This window comes from Maniola hyperantus, chromosome 1 (assembly GCF_902806685.2).
Source record: "Maniola hyperantus chromosome 1, iAphHyp1.2, whole genome shotgun sequence".
NCBI lineage: Eukaryota > Metazoa > Arthropoda > Insecta > Lepidoptera > Nymphalidae > Maniola > Maniola hyperantus.
In genome coordinates, this window is record NC_048536.1 from 7,381,617 (window position 1) to 7,401,264 (window position 19,648).

The 19,648-nt window shown below is 35.0% G+C and overlaps 3 protein-coding genes across 8 annotated transcripts in view; 2 read left to right on the forward strand and 1 right to left on the reverse strand.

The window, feature by feature from the left end:
* The window catches only part of usp (ultraspiracle), a 40,559-nt gene extending 28,140 nt beyond the window's left edge, over positions 1 to 12,419 (reverse strand). For 2 of the 6 annotated variants that reach the window (XR_011237875.1, XM_069504886.1), the window contains exon 1: positions 6,449 to 6,807. Coding sequence is in view for 1 of the 6 variants with exons in the window: in XM_034972412.2 (XP_034828303.1) it covers positions 12,105 to 12,129 (25 nt within the window). In the remaining 5 variants the exon portion in view is untranslated. Of the gene's footprint in view, positions 1 to 6,448; positions 6,808 to 12,104 lie in introns of those variants that run through there. The other 4 variants (XM_034972391.2, XM_069504918.1, XM_034972412.2 and 1 more) reach the window with 3 other exon arrangements.
* Atg17 (autophagy-related 17) overlaps positions 1 to 19,648 on the forward strand; it is a 179,809-nt gene that overhangs the window by 134,877 nt on the left and 25,284 nt on the right. The gene's annotated exons all lie outside the window — the stretch shown is intronic.
* Zw (glucose-6-phosphate 1-dehydrogenase Zw) lies at positions 12,960 to 19,401 on the forward strand. The gene is made up of 2 exons (XM_069504815.1): positions 12,960 to 13,062; positions 13,137 to 19,401. Exon 2 carries the CDS (start codon positions 13,159 to 13,161, stop codon positions 14,641 to 14,643), a length of 1,485 nt encoding a protein of 494 aa, XP_069360916.1. The 5' UTR covers positions 12,960 to 13,062; positions 13,137 to 13,158; the 3' UTR covers positions 14,644 to 19,401.

The window sequence follows — 19,648 nt, forward strand, 5'->3', positions numbered from 1 at the left end:
AACATATTTTTTTTTAATCTGAGTAAGTATTTTAAATTATTGATCTAGTTCAGTTTGAAATCATGTTTCCTACTATGTGAACTTCTACCAGTAGAAAACAAGATTAATGCAGAGAATTATGGTAAGCAATCAGCATACATGACCACTGATCACAGTCAGAATATTAAGAAAATAGGTATCAAATACCTTTATTGCTAGATAAACACAGGGATACACAACCAACCAAGTTTTTAAAACCGTTATTTCATATTTAAGACTCTAAACTTTAAAGCCCTAAAATACATCATCAAACACAAATAAAAAATTTCGCGGTAGTGGCAATTCGCCATTCTAGATCATTATTCAATGATGTTACGAACTAAATGAGCGTAGATTAAACGAGAATGCACTTTCATTTTACTTTCCTCGCTATGAACATGAACGCGACGCATACGTGCAAACTGCAGCGTTGCATGTAAAACAGAACTTGTGGCTTGACATCGAGCGAATGTGATGTCCGCCGACCTTGACTTGACGCCGCTAGCTACAATTAACGTTGACAGTAGCATCTCGCTCACACCTTATCACAAACACACTCATAGTATACACGAAATGAACTTTCATTTTTACCTATCCTATGTCGATGTTTTAACCCGAATAATTTTTTCAAAGCCATTTTTATTATCATCCTATGCCACAACAACAATGACAATTTAGTGAGAGCCATGTAATTGATTTTCCTAGTTCTGTCCTCCAGTACTAATTAAGCAGTACAAATGGATTATTATAATGTACCTACTTATTGTTTTAATGAATAATATCAAATAGATTCCATCATTGTAGATTGACTCTCACTGGCTACTCTATGTTGAGACCGCGCGGGGGGAGTGTAATATCGAAGAGAGTGGTAATCACTGAGGTGGTAATGGTTCAAATAGGATTATGCAGAGACATTTGACTAGGTATGTATACCTAATTCGTTCCAATTCTATATTATTTTTATTTAACACGAAATTATTAGATAATATTGATAAACTATGGTCATTGGTCATGCATAAATAATTCAGGAATCTGTCCATTTTCAAAAAAACAAACAATTGTCGGTATCTACGAGTAATATTATAGAAGAGGATTTATCAAACTGGACGCTAGTTACACCCGAAGAAGTTATGGTGCACCTAGATCCCCCCATTTACAGTTTTGGTAGATATCCTTCCCCTAATGCACGCATTGGTTAATCAACTATTCCATGCTCATCAAGACTTGTGGATTAATGGTAAAACGATTACGTAAAGAGAAACAAGATAATTACATAGAAGCCTACTAGAGCCATCTGAAGAAGAGAAATTACAGGCAGGCGATTCAAAGGGTAAAGCGAAAAGGCGCAGACATAATAAAGATAAGGTTTAGTTCATGGTTAAATTGTTATGTTATTTGCTTGCTTGACTCATCCAAAACTATATTGACAGTAAATTTTCAGCAGACAAGGACGAAATCAGATAGATGTCTACCAGGTTATACTATACTATACTGCAACTTCTGCAAGCCGTCATGGAGCGGGTAGCGGGAGCGGTGAGTCAATGGCGGGGGCGGCACGACGCGTGCACTTGCCGGCTTGCCGCGAGATATAGGTAAACGGAACGCAGAGCGAGTCACGGGGGCCTGCGACCTTGGCGATTCTCTGACGACTACAGGTGGTTTTTGTTTGCACTCTGTTAATGCGAAATCGCCGACTCTCACTGGCCACTCTATGTTGAGACCGCGCGGGGGGAGTGTAACCGGAACTTGATCCGAAACAATACTCTTTCATTTTCAACACAAGTCATGCGCCTACATCATGAACTATCAATTTAACAAAGTTAATTCAATCTTGGAAGACTATTAAAGCTCGTTGACAAAGCAAAGCAACATCGTTAACTTTATAGCCCCTTACTCCAAGAATATTGGTACGTTGAGATTCTTGTTTTCAGTTGTCTTGTTTGTCTTAAGCCACCCCCAAAACCTTAAAAACGACACCCCATGATGTGAAAATGTTATATTGACGCAGCGGCCATCTTGGATTTCAAGAATAATACCATATTCGTTCTCAGTCACCCCTACAACCTTGAAAATGACATCCAGAATGACGACACACAGCTAACCATGCATTGGCATCAAAACTAAACGCGTAAGTATACAAATTTCAGCTCAATCAGTTGAAGATATCTAGGCCATCTTTAGAAGTCCGCCATATTGGATTCAGAGTGACGTCACCATATTTTTTGAGTTATTCTCAGCAAGCCCTTTCATTTGATACTCATATTTTAGGATTGTAGTAAAAATCCGCCATCTTGGGTGTTCCGCCATGTTGGATATAGAATGACATCACATACTAGCCATGCATTGTCATCTAAACTAAACGTGTGTACAAAATTTTTGTTCTATCGGTTGATGATATTATCTGCTTAAAAATTGAGTTGCAAGATTCCACCCAAACAAACTGGTCGGACATTCATAGTTATCTGCATACATTGCAAGTTAAATAAAAGCTTTTAAAATGAGAAGTCATTTTTTATGGACTATAAAAATTATTTTAGTGCTTCTACCACATTGGCAGACGAAGTAGACTAATTGATAAGCACTCTATTAAAAATTGAAAAAACATACTCCATATAAACAATCTATGATGAGCGATGTGCCTACACCGTGAATAAATATCTAATGACGTACTAAAAACCCTGTTAAAACTTGCCACCTCATCCATTCTAATTTGCATTGTAGTTGGATCAAATGTTAAATCAAGTAATTTAAGTATTCAGTTAACTGTAGGTTTTAGACGAAGAATATTAGCAAACAACAATATTAGCTAGTAGGAAGATAATAATACTCAAGTATGTAGAATAAATGAAACGCGAGAGTAAATACATTACCTAGAAAAGAGTTACGTAATATTATTATCGACAGCGGAGACCTTGGCCGTGACCAAGCGACGCGCAACGCTTCCCGAGGCGTGCCGCGCTAGCTCACGCCCGCGATTAGTCGTCTACGATAACAATTATTTGGTGCGTTCTATAATAATATTTTTTTTTTGCGAAAAACACGGGCATTTATACAAATAAACTGTACGAGCCGAAATGATTACTTCAAAACACAGTATTTGCATAGCGTTCTCTTGGTCTTCGTAGTTCGTAGCGTCTACCGAAGTCAGTCCTCGCCACATAGTGAAATCAGAACTACATCAGAGAAAGTACGCTACTCCATTTTGCTTGTGTCCAGGATGCACAATTCCTAGCAAATCTCAAATGGGCAATGCGGTGCTTACGGCTTTACCTTGTTAACCGGCTTGCCGCGTCACCGACTGCGTATGTTGGCAGCTAGAAGCATCCTTGTCACCGTCTTACAGGTTAATTTGAGCTCCCAGTACTTCTTCTAGGTTTTTTGAAGTTCATGATGTAGGTACTCTACTGGTTCCTTAACACCTGACTCACTAAATATATGGTCTTCCCGTGGCTCAGTGGAACGTTTTTTCAAAGATTCTTACCTCCTCTGAAGATAATCTGTTTCTTGATATCGAATCCAAGTCTTCTGTCAAGTTATTTCATGCCAGTAACACGTTTTATATATTCCAACTCAGTAATAATTGTATAAATTACTGCCTCTTGAAAACAAAAAAATCAAAACCACCCGTGTTTTTTGGAAAAGAGTTTACCTATTTGTTATAGTTGGTATAGCAGGTTTAACATTTGAACTTTTTCTCGTTGACTTTTTAGTCCGACATTAGGGCCGATAAATTCATTATGTAACACCAAACACTGAAAGTTGAATATTTTACTTAATATTTAATATCTTTTTTAATCCCCAAGCGGCTGTGTTGGCTTTATTATTAATTTTGATGTATATAAGAGCGTATCGGTATACGCTCTTATGTACATTTAAATTAATAATAACCTTTATAAACAGAAAAGCATAACACATTGAAATTATATGTATGTATTTTCAAAGAGTAGGTAAAAGTAAATCTAAATATATAAAAGGAAAAGGTGACTGACTGCAACGCACAGTCCAAACTATTAGACGGATCGGGCTGAAGTTTGGCATGTAGGTAGGTATTATGACGTAGGCATCCGCTAAGAAAGGATTTTTGAAAATTCAACCCCTGAGGGGGTGAAATAGGCATTTGAAATTTGTGTAGTCCACGCGGACGAAGTCGCAAGCATAAACTAGTTAAATAATAAATCTAATCTTTTAAACAATGAAAAGGCGTCGAAGTTGATAAAACCAAAGAATAAGATAAGAATTTCTTTTGCACTTTTTAGTACCTGGAGCATCTGTCATTAAATTTTAGTTTCGGTATTCGTCATACCAGAAGTTTCTTTTTAGGGTTTTGTTTAAAATGAGACAGGTTATAATACCGACGGTATTCAGCTACGCAGTCGGTATTCAGATTTCACGCCCTGGCATAAAATATGGTTGAACTTCTAGAGCAACTTGTTTTACTTTGAGCACAAAGTTTTGTCCTACGATTCAAATATCAAAGAAACACAAAAAGTTTAAACTAATTATCTTGTAAAAAACATTTAGTATCTACGAAGAACAAAACATGTAATGAGGAAATCCGGAGAAGAACCAAAGTTTCCGACGCATTGAAGTGGCAACGGACACATCAAATCTGTCGCAGAATTGATGACCGCGCTGTGACACGTTGAGTGAGGTGGAAACCACATTCTACAAGGGATCATGTGGCGAAATCCATGACCCTAATTTATTATCGCTCCTCACTCAAGTCCTACAAAAATCAGGGGTTAGACAACAAAGTCATGAACCATTCTATATTGTCAGTATACTAGCGAAAATTCTACAATGAAAACACAAACAAAAATTAAAAGATCATAGGTACCTATTCATATTAGTATCCCAAAAGTGAGTTAGCATGAGAGCGGCAATGAATTCTAATAAACTAGAAGGCCTTGACAATTATAGAATACTTCAGAATAACCACCTCGATAATCTTAAATTGACATACCTACTGCCGAAATTGAGCTCTAGTTCCTACCTACATGAGTGGTAATGCAGATGCTAGCGAATTTGCGCACATCAATGATACAACAGTAAAATAAATATTTGATACGCGTTCTTCCTAAATAGACCTAAAATTTGCGCTAGTACAAATTCAAAACAAGAGAAAAGATACAAACCTTTCACATTAATCTAAAATGCATGCGCTTAGTTACTTTGCAGTAAATACGTAGGTGATTCACAAAATTTTACAAGATTATTGTTAGCGCTAGGGTACACTTCAGCACTCTACGGCCCTAGCATATTTATAGAGACTGAGCACATTTGAAAATTCTATGATATCAAACTGTACTCAAATCCATCCATCCATCCATCCATCATCTGTATTCTTGATGGTCTTCAGCTGTCCTTTGAAATGGACTAGCTGATCCGCTCCGGCTTTGCACGATTAGTTCTCGCTTCAGTCATAAAGTGGAGATACCTACAGATCCCTCTCAATTCTTTTAACATCATTATGATTTGTGGTGAGATAATTTTGAAGAAACGTTTGCAATAGGTACGACAAAAGCTCATAAAGCTTTCACTAACAAAATAAAAATATTAATTGGATGATTTCACATTTGTTAAAGATCTGCCAAAGCGCTTGCACAGATTGCGAGGCTCATTAGGAAACTTTGGAATCAATCATAAATCTTTTCATGCGAACAGAAAAGTGTTTTTGGTATTACAATGATACAAATGGTGAGATTTGTAAACATTTGCGTAAGGCGTTTCCATTCTAAGCAAAAACTAAGGTTTTGTTGTTTATAATAACGTCCAGCCGGTAAAGGACCGGACGTCACCAGCACTCTCGTTGGCACGCTCTCGACTACCAGTTAGTAGTTACACATTAGTTACTTATCACCCTGACGTCAAGTCAACTAAACAAACGAGGAAATTTTGTGTCTATCTCGTCACGCAAGTGATGAATACCATATCAATAAAAATGCAACGACTAGGGCGATAGAAAAGATAAGCGTGTTCAAGCCAATGGAGTCAATACACTTGCAACCTTGCAATGTTCTTTACGACTCATGTCAGATAAAGACATAGAGCATAAAAACATTGCAATTTTATAGGTACGTAATATGCGCAATGTACCTATAAGAAAATAAAGATTTATGAAGAATTAAATAGTTCAAAAGTATATTTGACCTATTCTGATAAAATATTTGTACATATTAATACCTATATATTTAATGTATTAAAACTTTCTTCCGACGAGCTAAATCCAATTTAGTAGATGACGAACTTAGTGAAACTGGTATTTCGATAGGTAGCGTTTTGTTGTCGATTTTACTTTGTTGTCTGATTGAATGCCAGTTCATCAGTTTATAAAATATTTACTTTAAAAAAATAAATAAGTATTATCAATATATTAAAAACATATTAAAAACTTGAATAAGTATTATCTCTAAAATCATCTATGTATTACCAAAAAAAAAAATTTTAATTCTCTTGTTATTGATAAAAAAACTAGTCTTCAGTTGAAGCCAATAAAATTGCATTCTCAATAAAAGTGGCGAAGGCGCAATGGGGTCGCCGTGACGCAGGTCATCAAGACTCGATCAAAATTACGATGTATGACTAGTGTCCAACAATGCCGGTTGCGGATCGTACATCGATTTTCGAATGCGTCGCGTAAGGCGCCGGACACGCGACGGATGCCAGCGGCGCCGCTGCTCTGACTGCCGCGCCGCGACCCCCCTTTCCCCGCTCCACCGTTTGTTTTGCTGTATTTTCGTTGTTAATCATTCTCCTTGACCTTGTGCGATGACGAGTGGTCCACTGCACACCCCTCACCCTGCCATCCGCCCGCGCTGCCTGTCGCGGCTGCGACGCATCACACGTGCTACTCTGCTACCTCAAACCGCATAGTGCAACTTGACCACATCACGTTATTTGCTAAAGTTACGACACTACGGAACGTTTCGCTACGGTCGGCGGCTCGCTTCGCTCGTCACATCCACATTGTGCATCTCTCGGCCTTGTAGCCTACACTTAGAATCTTCTTCGTAAGCTTCTGGCTTCATACTTTAAAAAAAACACTATAGGGGTAGGACAGAAGTTAAGACTGCGTGGAGTCGGGTTAATCAGATTTCGTTATGGGTCCAATTATATGGGTCTGATTTTGTCAATTACATACGGGATCCCGATATAAGAAAAAATAATTTCGGTATTAATACCGGTATCTCTACATAATATCTTCTATACTTAAAATAAAACTGAAACAAGTCCAATTCTGTACATTGAAGATATTTTGCAAAAATTTTTTGGAGGGCACTCTATAATCGATACTGAACCCAAAACTGTATTTTTTTTCTAATTTTTGTCTGTCTGTATCATGGCCGCGCATCACGCCGAAACAACAGAATGGATTCCAATGAAACTTGGCATAATTTGATTTATACTATGAGTAAGGACATGGGATAAGTACTTTTTATCCCGAAATTCAGCATGTTTCCCTTAGGAGAGGGGATGAAAGTAGAAATATATCATCATGATCAACCCATCACCTGCTCACTACAGTGCACGGGTAGGAGACCCGTGCACTGTAGTGAGCAGGTGATGACGGAGCATTATATTAATAATTTTAAATATAACACGTTAATTTTATATATTACATATATTATTGTATTATGTTAATAATATCATCATTATCATGATCAACCCATCATCGGCTCACTACAGAGCACGGGTCTCCTCTCAGAGTGAGAAGGGTTTTGGCCATAGTCTACCACACTGGCCATGTGCGGATACCTTTGAGAACGTTATGGAGAACTCTCAGGCATGCAGGTTTCCTCACGATGTTTTCCTTCACCGTTAAAGCAAGTGATATTAATTAATTAATTAAAACGCACATAGCTCCGAAAAGTTAGAGGTGTGTGCCCGGGATCGAACCCCCGACCTCCGATTAGAAGGCGGACGTCCTAACCACTAGGCTATCACAGCTTTTAAAAATATATACTGAGTTGTAATTCGTTAATGCGTAGTCCGATTTCATTCTTTTTTTTTGTTAGAAAGGAGCTACTTTAAAGATTGTCTCGTAAATATTTCAAGGTTATCGGTTTGGTAGTTTAGAAATTACAGACATCACAATCCTCAGTATTAGGTCCAAATAACGTGAAACTAGGTATGTACCGGAACCTTTGAACGCACGACTCAACTTAAGCTGGCGTGCACAATTAATCGTATCTAAGTTTATTGGATCGACCTATCACCTACGATTTATGATCACGATATCGTATCGGAACGCTAAATCGCTTGGCGGTACGGCTTTGCCGGTAACTAGCCACGGTCGAAGTCAGCCACCAGACCAGATGAGAAGAAATTTAGAAATTATAAAATTCGTAATTGCCCTGCCGGAATCGAACCTGAGACCTGACCACTGATAAAACTACAGCGCTCACCACTACGCCAGGCGGGTCATCAAAATTAGAATTAATATTCTAGGTACACTACCAAGCAACGACTAGGTATAATCCGCGACAGGTCGAGATGGTCTGTCTGTTAAATTGTGGTCATGAACTAATAATTAGTGTTTTCAATTTTCAAAGTAAGATAACTATATCAATTGGGGTATCATATGAAAGGGCTTCACCTGTGGATTCTTAAACAGAGTTTTATTTATTTTTATGAATTATCCTGCAAAATGTCGAAAAAATACGACTGTACTACGGATTACGGAACCCTCGGTGCGCGAGCCTGACTCGCACTTGGCCAGTATTTTTTGTTAGAGTCAAGTGCATTTGTGTATTTCGTGACTGGCAACTACGGCACCCTACACTGCGCATAGCCCGATACGCACTTGAATATTTTTAAAACTAACTGCCAAAGCGCTATCAATAGATGCCATTATCGTCCTGCAACTAGCTTAGTTCATCATTTTTACAGATTGTTTTATGTATATACATATGTATCATTAAAGCATACTTGAACCACTTTAGTGACTAGGGAATTAGTGACGAATACTGAGTCCAAACTTGCGGATTTTCGATAAAATATTTTAACTTTAAATGATGCTGATTCCTCAATATCAAATATGTAAACAACATATTTTAATATTTTCACAGTGGACATAATAAGTAACAGTCTAGATTATCTATAATTTGAAAATACATATAAGTGGGCCTGCGATGGGTTGAGATTGAGAATGAGATGATGATGATGATTGATATTAATAATGATGATTTAAAATAATGGTAGCGCCATCTACTAAAGATGTGTCAAATTAATAAAAGCGCCATCTTTTGAGGGCATCTAGAACATTTTGGCGTATAAACATGTAAATGTGATGTTTCAAACATGTAGAAAATTTTGGTTAGTATTTTGTTGGGATATAATGGGTGCAATTCTGATTTTCATGACTTATGTAATTGCTAATAAGCTGCCAAACTAATTGAATAATTTTTTAAATAAGTACTATGTTTACTACAATACATTGACTTATACAGTGTGTCTGGACACAAACTAGCGATATTTTAAACATTTATATAACAACTAGCTGATTCCTGCGACTTCGTCCGCGTGGATTTACGTTTTTTAAAATCCCGCGGGAACTCTTTGATTTTTAGGGATTGTTGTCGTTGCTTGGTACCTACAATATGAATTCACTATGAACACTTCCTGAATCTTGATAACTCAGGCGGGCAGTAACCCTGCAGCATCAGGATTAAGGAGTTGAATCCAGAATTTTTTATGTGACCACCACGAAAACTTTTTTGTTGATTTAAAAAAAAAAATTGCAAATCGGTCCAGAAACCTCGAAAAAATCGATGTAGAAAAAAGAACCACCTCCTTTTTGACAGTCGGTTAAAAACCGATGATCTTGAAATATTTACGGAACAATCTTTAAAATATCCCCTTTCTAACAAAAAAAGAATGAATGAAATCGGACTACGCGTTAATGAATTACAACTCAGTATACATTTTAACTTTCATCCCCTCTCCTACGGGAACCATGCTGAAATTCGGGACAAAAAGTATCCTATATTCTTCCTCATAGTATGACCTCAAATCGTACCAAGTTTCATTGGAATCCATTCAGTAGTTTCAGCGTGATGCGCGGCCGTGATACAGACAGACAGACAGACAGACAGACAGACAGACAGATAGACAGACAGACAGACAAAAATGAAAAAAATTACAGTTTTGGGTTCAGTATCGATTATAGAGTGCCCTCGAAAAAAAAATTCAAAATATCTTCAATGTACAGAATTTGACCTGTTACAGTTTTATTATAAGTATATATATATATAGTATATATATATATATATATATATATTATATATATATATATATATATATATATATATATATATATATATATATATATATATATATATATATATATATATATATATATATTGACTATTTTCAAGTACAAATACACTCTAAACTTAGGCCCAATCGACTTCCTACATGTGTGGCAGCCATTTCTTGTTGATATATTCTAATACGTGTATGAAAAAAATCATATCTCTCAAAGTTCTGGTCTTACTGAGATAAAAATGGGCTTATTCGAAGGGCAACAATACTGTCCTATCGTCTACATTACAAAACAAAGTGTTCACATTTCCATAACTTTAAAAAAAATAAGAAACTAAAAAAAATCCTAAAATTGTGCAAATTTACAAATTATTGTAAATCACTGCAAAAACACTCCCGACAACCCTTTTAATTTTTTTACTACATCGAAAGATTTTGAGCTAAGCTACAATACAACGTTTAATTTACAGTTGTATGTTTAATACTTTAAGAGTTATTGTTGTTTGAACAAAGCGCAAACACAAGCAAAAAGAGTTTCCTGGTTAGGGTTCCGACAATGGCCTCTTTTGAAAAAATGATGAGGTTTTAAGCATTTTGTGGAAAAAACTACCATTTGGGAATTAATGAGCACCGAAGTGGCACTTTTACGTGATTTGGATATCCTTTTCCCTAACCACTGAACTATGATGAATACCTAAAATGGTATCTTTGTGTAACAAATTTCCTAAGCTACAGTTTTATAATATGCAATTACAAAAATTTACTGTAAAAGTTACCATGTATTCCCGAAAAACCGTTTTGGTTCACCTTACAAACCTTTTATCAGCACTCAGAAGTCAGATTGATGGAGACTGAACATTTGTGTAGGTAGAACAGCAATATCATAGTTCATAGAAAAACCAACTCTCTGGAATTTTTTCCAAAAGAGATTGCTTAATGTCCCTAGACTATTGGACATACCATATTATTTTGTTGTAATTAATTTGTTGATTGTTTTTGATTTAAAAAAGCATAATTAAATCATTTTTAGCAGTCAATTAAAGCTTGCTCATAAATCATTGTACCAAATCTATAAAGAGGAAAGATAAATAAGGGTAAGGCACTAATGGATGACATTGTGGCTAATTCCGTTGCACGCAATCTCTAAACTGAACTAAAATGACACGTCTAAATCTATTGCTATCCCTTTCAAAATGTTGCTTGCGGAAAAGGATAGCACTAGATTTAGACCTGTTAATTTAATTTAGTTTAGAGATTGTGTACAAGAGAATCGTCCCCAATATAAGGAATCTACTTTGTAGTGATTTTGATAGTAAGTAGGTACATAAACACTAGGTTATTTTAAATTGTATATACCTTTTTTAACATCTCTTTTTGAACACACTGAAGATTACTTTATTTGTTAAAAATTGAAATTATGCAATGATAAAACCTTTTATTATATTTATAGCCACCTAGTGATTATATTAATTAGATATAACTAAATTAGTGTAGGTAGCTGTAGGTTTACATAAATATCAATAAAGTATGGAATTAACACCATCATCACATAATAAAGTGTACAAATGTAGGGTATCATTGGCTTACTTTTAAATGTTGTTTGGGACCTATGAACATTTGTTGAATAAAATGTATACTGACTAAGTTTGATTACTACATAGGTACTATATATTCTACAAAAACAACAAATATAACAATATAAATGCAGTCAAAGTAATATTCTGAGTACTAACTACTAGGTAACTAGATAGTAATATCAGAAGTGTAACCAAAAAGTACAATGATGACAGTGTAAAAAGTTGTAAAGCCAAACTTGTACTCGCCTGCTTCTCTCGAGGGCTCCATCATTATCCGTTGTTAATTTATTTTATTCTTTGAACACCACTTTCATACAATAGTTCAGATATAGTACAACGATGAACCTGTCAGTAACAAGGTCGTTGAACTAAATATACCTATAATGCAAATAGTCCACGAAGGTAACTAAACCTTAAAATTACTTTAAAATGCACTTCAAATAGGACTATATTATAGCAAAACTTAAATAAAATTGACAATAAATTAGATATTTATACATTAAATTAACCATTTGAAGGTTCTTAACCAAACCCGCACAGTGACAAAACCAAAAACATTGGAAATTGGAAAAGTGTTGGAAAACGATAGCGTCACGTCATCCTAATGTCAGATGTCACTAGTTGTCACACAGTGCAACAAACAGAAGAAGAAGAAACTAGAGAGCAAGGACTATTAGAAGTAGCCGTAGATAGAGTCATAAAGCTAGATAAAGGAACGTTTGCTTTCTCATTCACACTAAAAAGAGAGCACAGATAATGTTACTAATGTGATAAACAGAGACGCAGCTAACCTATTTTTTGTCATTTATCGTGTCACTGATTTTTTCAAGAATACATTCAAGGAATACAACTTTAGTTATCAAACAAACATTGAGAATTCGTGGCGTCATTGTATTTCTCATTAGTTACTACTTGTTTTCACATATAAAACGTTTAATACAAATATTGTTGATCGGTTAATACAAATATTACTACTAAACAATGGTAATAATTGTCGTGTTATTCATACTTAAATCTACTTATTATTCTATCTACGATTGAAACGTAGTGATTATATACTCTTTGCTGTGAACATATGAAGTACTCTGTGAGTGGTGATTGCATAGAGTAAAGTAATACACTGGAATTTGGAAAGGTGATTGTAAAACGTATAGTGATTATATTCTCTTTGGGTGATTGTGAACTACAGCATTGAAGTGAATAGGTGCATATTTGATTTCTTATCTATTTAAATTACTAATATCATTGTAAATCGTCTCAGCATACTATTTCAATTAGTTTCAGTTCGTAAATAAAAAAAATGGAAAATAAAGCCGACTTCCAGTATCCGCATAGTTTTGTACTGCTAGGAGCTTCAGGGGATCTCGCTAATAAAAAGATTTATCCTACAATTTGGTATTTGTATCGGGATAATGTTTTACCGCAAAACACTAAATTTATTGGATATGCGAGGACAAAGCAAACTTTGGAAGTGGTTAAACAAAAAGCGATGAAGTATATGAAAGTACGACCTGGTGAAGAAAGCAAATTTGATGATTTTTGGGCAGCAAACGACTATGTTTCTGGTTCATATGATAAAAGAATCGATTTTGAACATCTAAATCAACGTATCAGTAAGTACGAGAAAGGCCCTCGTGCAAATAGAATATTTTATTTAGCTGTACCACCTACAGTATTTGAAGATGTCACTGTGAATATTAAAAATGCTTGTATAGCTATAAAAGGGTACACTCGTGTTATTATAGAAAAGCCTTTCGGTAGAGACGACGAATCTTCCGAAAAGTTGAGTAATCATTTGGCTAGCTTATTCAAAGAAGAGCAAATATATAGAATTGACCACTACCTGGGAAAAGAAATGGTACAAAATCTTTTGACAATTCGGTTTGCAAATCAAATCTTTAATCCATCCTGGAATAGGGAAAATATTGCATCTGTTTTAATATCCTTTAAAGAGCCGTTCGGTACAGAAGGAAGAGGTGGTTACTTTGATAGTTTTGGAATAATACGTGATGTCATGCAAAACCATCTTTTGCAAATTCTTTCTCTTGTTGCTATGGAAAAGCCAGTAACATTGAATCCAGATGATATTAGAGATGAAAAGGTGAAAGTGCTCAGACATATCAAACCTGTAGAGCTCAAAGATTTACTAGTTGGACAGTATGTCGGCAACCAAAATGGACAAGGAGAGGAAAAGTTAGGGTACCTGGATGACCCTACTGTGCCTAAAGTTTCAGTTACTCCTACATATGCTGTAGCGGGCATTTTTATTGATAACTCAAGATGGCAAGGTGTCCCATTCATATTACGCTGCGGAAAAGCTCTGAATGAGAGAAAGGCAGAAGTAAGAATTCAATATAAAGATGTACCAGGAGATATTTTTCAGGGTAATACAAAAAGAAATGAGTTGGTTATTCGAGTTCAACCTGGGGAAGCATTGTATTTAAAATTAATGAGCAAATCACCTGGTATGAAGTTTGATTTGATGGAAACTGAGCTGGATCTCACATATAGCATGAGGTATCGGGAAGCTGATGTGCCTGATGCATATGAGAGATTAATCCTCGATGTGTTTACAGGAACTCAGATGCATTTTGTAAGGAATGATGAGCTACAGGAAGCCTGGCGTATATTTACACCAGTCTTAAAACAGTTAGAGGAGCAACATATTAAACCTGTTCCATATATGTATGGGTCCCGTGGCCCTCCCGAGGCTGATGCAAAGTTGGCTGAATATAACTTCAAATATTCAGGTTCCTATAAATGGCAGAAGCCTACACTACATTAAAGATAACTTGTTTTTTTGTGGTGAAGGTATTTTTTGCTCAAATTTTACATTTGCTTTTATAATTTTAAAGTTGATTTTAGTGCATAATAATGCAAAATATTACTTTAAAAACAATTTATTGACTAACATTCCATTCTAAGCAGTACAGTTTTATCTAAGGTCATTTTGAGGTCACAATTTTGCAATGTCATAAATCATAATTATTGAAGATTAGACTCATAGTAAGTACCCACATAATATTTAGTTGGTCTTAATATTATTTTTATACAACATTAATAATTAAGAAAGTCAATGTTATTTCAATAACATCACTTATTCATCACTATACTTTTTGTTAAGTTTTGTTCTGGTTTGTTCTTGTTGTCATGTAAAAGTGATTATGCAGAGGTCAAAGATATCACCTTGAATTGCAGATTTACTGACTATAAAGCAACTGTATTTGTGATTATAATTTTATCAAATCGATACTTCCATACTAAAATGATAAATACGAAATTGTCTGACTGCTACCTTTTCACAGACCATGAGCTGTTTAACCGATTTTGACGAAATTTGGTACAGAGTTCGCTAACATACTTAGGGCTCAATAGACTAACTACTACTTTTTCTCCTGAAACATCAAAGTTCTCACAGGATTTTTACATCTAACTGCTCTGTTAAATTCTATTATGCATTTATGATTACATTAGAATAATTAAGGAGTTGTCTATTTATTATTTTGAGTAATGGATGTACATGTCATAATAGGAAGTTGGAAGAAGAAGAAGTTGTTGGAAGTGTGACATCACATGTAAATTATCAAAAGATAGACGTTGTTCTGCAGTGAATCATTTTATTTAAAGATAATTTTGAAATTAGAATAAAAATGTGTACATCAGAATTAGCAACAATGTGTACCTTTTCTTTTATTGAATTTAGATGATGCCAGCAACTCCGTCAGCGTGAATTTAGGTTTTTCAAAATCCTGTGGGAACTCTTTGATTTACGGGATCAAAGTTGCCTATGCCCTTCCCCGGGATGTAAGCTATTTCTGTTTCATCGAAATCGGTTGAACTGTTGGGCCGTGAAAAGCTAGCAGACAGACACACTTTCGCATTTATAATATTAGTGTGGATTTACGAACAAATTAACTATGTATTTCTTGTAAGAACAATGAGCAATAATGATCCTCATTGTTGCCACTTCAGGAACTAGTTTGCATCGATAGATATTATAATGAACTGAAGTTGTTATCATCTTGAAGAAGTAAACATCAAAAGATAAAGCATAGTTCATATAGTCAGGAACTTGAGTAAGGGTTAAATATTAATTATTTTTTACTAAATATAATACTAGCTAATGCCCGTGACTTTGTTCGCGTGGACTACACAAATTTTGAACCCCTATTTTAGGGGTTGAATTAAAAAAATTCCTTTCTTAGCGGCTGTCTACGTCATAATAGCTATCTGCATGCTTAATTTCAGCCCGATCCGTCCAGTAGTTTGAGCCGTGCATTGATAGATCCGTCAGTCAGTCACCTTTTCGTTTTATATATATTTAGATTATATTAATTAAATATTATATATTATTAATGCCTCATTGCTAAGTCACATTTTGTTGTCTTGTGTAACATTTTTGTTTCATAATTATGAGCGTTTTGTCAAACTGCATATTTTGATTAAATTGTTCAATATTTCTGAAGTGGCTGCTCTGAAGTCTGAGGTCCTTGTATTTTGCCTAATGTTTTAGTTCTTATTCATGAATGTATAAAAAATGATTATTTTTTCATATTTTCATGTATATTGTGAATTGTGATGTCGAAAACAGAGTGAGGTATCAGTATCACTTCATTAAGTAATATTTAGTATTGGCAAACAATTAAAAATTGTGTTAGTTGTCATAATGTCTGTTACAATTTGACATTTAAAAGCATGATACTCAATATGGATTTGATATTTCCTTATGTTAGGTACCTATCTAAAAAACTAATAGGTAAATACATATATCATAGATATAGTACTTACCTAGATAATAATTTATAGTACGCGACAAGTCGCGATCGCAATCGGGGCGAGGACGCCCCGCACACCCGCACAGCCCCGCGCTAACCCGGTGCGGGATAGCGCGGGTGAGTAAGGGCGGAAACCAGCCCAGGACGAAGAAGCAGCGCGGGTGACGTGCGCGTGTGCGGAGCCACCTCCCGCCTCGTACGCCGATTATCATCTCGACCAGGCGCATACTATAATTATGTCTGTTGTTGTTTTAAAGTATACCTAATGGCTGATAAATTATTTAACTGTGATAATTTGGTAAATAAAAGGCATTTAAATGCTTGAGAGGTAGGTATTATAAATATTTATTACTTTTTGGAATAGGTATTTGGCAATAGTGTGAACCGCCAATAAATTTGAGATATTTACAAACAAATTGAAATAAAAATATTGAGGAAATTAATCATTATTGTTTAATAACTAATATTATTAATATGTACCTACCTATGTATAACTTATTTAAGAGTAGGTACTTGAATGAATGTACCTACTCATTATTTCAAGTACCTACTCTTACCGTGTACATTGCAAAAGATTATTGTATCACTTGTAAGTTATGTGTCATGTTTATTTTATAGTTTTATTATATTACTTGGTGTTTATATTATATGGGATCACATAAGAGTTACTCAATATGAAATAAGTGGCCTTTTGTGAACTAATAGGTATTGAATTTTAGGTCCATGGTAATTTTATTATTTTGACTTTTTTTTACAATCACAATAATTATTATGTTGGTATGTACCTACATGTCTTAGGCTGGCCTTACACAGCCGGAATGTCTCTCTGAATTCATGATCTGAATTCATAATCTTAATTTCGGCACCTTGCCTCACATGTCTTAAAAATTCAGATTGATCAGTAGTGTCTTGATTCCCGACACATGCAAACGTCTTTATGGACGGTTCGCAGCAAAAAACCACGAAGCTTTAAAAAGTGTGTCATTCCGTCTACTTATTAATACATAATAATACATTACTTATTATTACATTACATTTAATACAAAAATGGGGATCGTTACCATTTGTTAATATAATAGGATTTTAGCTTATATTATAAATTAAATCTGGTTAGCTCGGTTCTAATTTTATTATCTAAAGTATCTAAACTAAAATAGTTCATAATCGTATTCCAGTATGTGTGTGCCGCTCTATGCAAATGTATCGCAATACATACGCGCATTATGAAATCATAATCTTAAATATTCCGGACCGGAGTTCAGAACGCTCGTCAGTATCATTCTTACAGATCGATCTGAGAAATTCATAATTTGAAAAAATCAGAATGTGTGTGGAGCATACTGACATTGTAAGGAATTCCGGGCTTTCTGAATTAATAATATGAATTCAGAGAGACATTCCGGCTGTGTAAGGCCAGCCTTAATATTATACTGAATAGGTACCATTGATATGAAATGTACCTACCTACTTTTTATAACTAATATTTTTGATATATTTTTGATAATAATTTGCTAACTTCTAACACCCTAGGGTGTTAGAAGATTAATATGGCACTGCAAGAATATATTCCAGCAACTACAGCAAAAAAATCATTCTTACCGGATGATATTTTTATATTATTCAGGAATGGTGATTCTTAGTAAAAAAAAGTAGGTATAATACAATTTTTATAAATAATTAGGTACATGATCTACAATTTTTGTTTAACATATTTTATGATAAAACTTACCATTTAGCTGGAAAATGCAAAAATCCCATTTTTGTGAACTTTAACATTGAATAATTTATTTGCAAATTGTGGCTAATTCCGTTGTACACAATCTCTAAACTAAACTAAAATTGTACATCTAAATCTATTACTATCCCTTTCATAAAAGCTTGCGAAAAAGGAGAGCACTAGATTTAGACCGGTTAATTTAGTTTAGTTTAAAGATTGTGTACAAGAGAATCGGCCCCATTGTCTGTTCAAGCAAAGTGTTCCCAACATTCATATCAATTTTTAGCTCTATGCGATTTATTGTAACCTTACCACAATTTTTTTGCTAACTTGACTGGGCTAATAGGAGCAGTACCCGGCAGGAAATACTGTAGGTACATCGACCTTTAGAAAGAGATAGCTGTTTCGTAGAGCGTTGTCTCTGTCATTAAGACCGACAAAACGTCATACAGTTATGAGTGACAGAGACAACGCTCTACAAAGCCGAAGTCTCATTCTAAAGGTCGATTTCTTGCCGTCTACTGTAGGTACCTACCTATCTGAATCGAAGCAGTGCTATCTCTAGTTTGTTAGCTCATTCATATAAAGGATAATAGTAGGTAGTTAGTTACCTACCTAATGTGATAACTGATATTATTTCCTATCCTAATAGTAGGGGAGCCCAAGAGGCTAAATAGGGATTTACTCGAGCGTCGTGGGGACCTTGGGTTGTGAAGATTAGGTGCTAAAAAGAACAAAAAGGTTATAATTATGATGCATGATGCCCTTTCCAGGTGGGGAAAGTGTGTACAAGTTTTCAAAAATGTAAAAAGTCACAAAGAAATACTTGAGCGCTTTAGATATTAATAGTGTATGCGGCGATTATCGGGAAAAATATTAATCTGCCGGTTTGCCTGGTGGGGGTGGCCGTACGAACGGGTAGAAGGGGGTGCTCTATCTTAGGCTGCATCGTCACTTGCCACCAGGTCTAATAAGGTATTTAACCTTTTTTTGAAAAGTATCTTTATTTGATCCTAAAGTAATAATAAACTACCTAAAAATTCATAAAAAATTTATTCAATGATAAGTGCCATAAAAATAAATGCATTTAAATGATGCATTTCAAATTTCACATTATAACTTCAATCCATGTGACGTCACAGTCGGAATTAACATGGTGGCTACGGTAAAATGCGTTTTGAGTATTTGTAGAACAGATAAAAAATTAAATCTTTAAAACGATTTATAAAATTCATTATATAATTTTATAAACTGAAATTAACATTTTTGGATTGCTTATTGCTAAATATTGGCCCCGA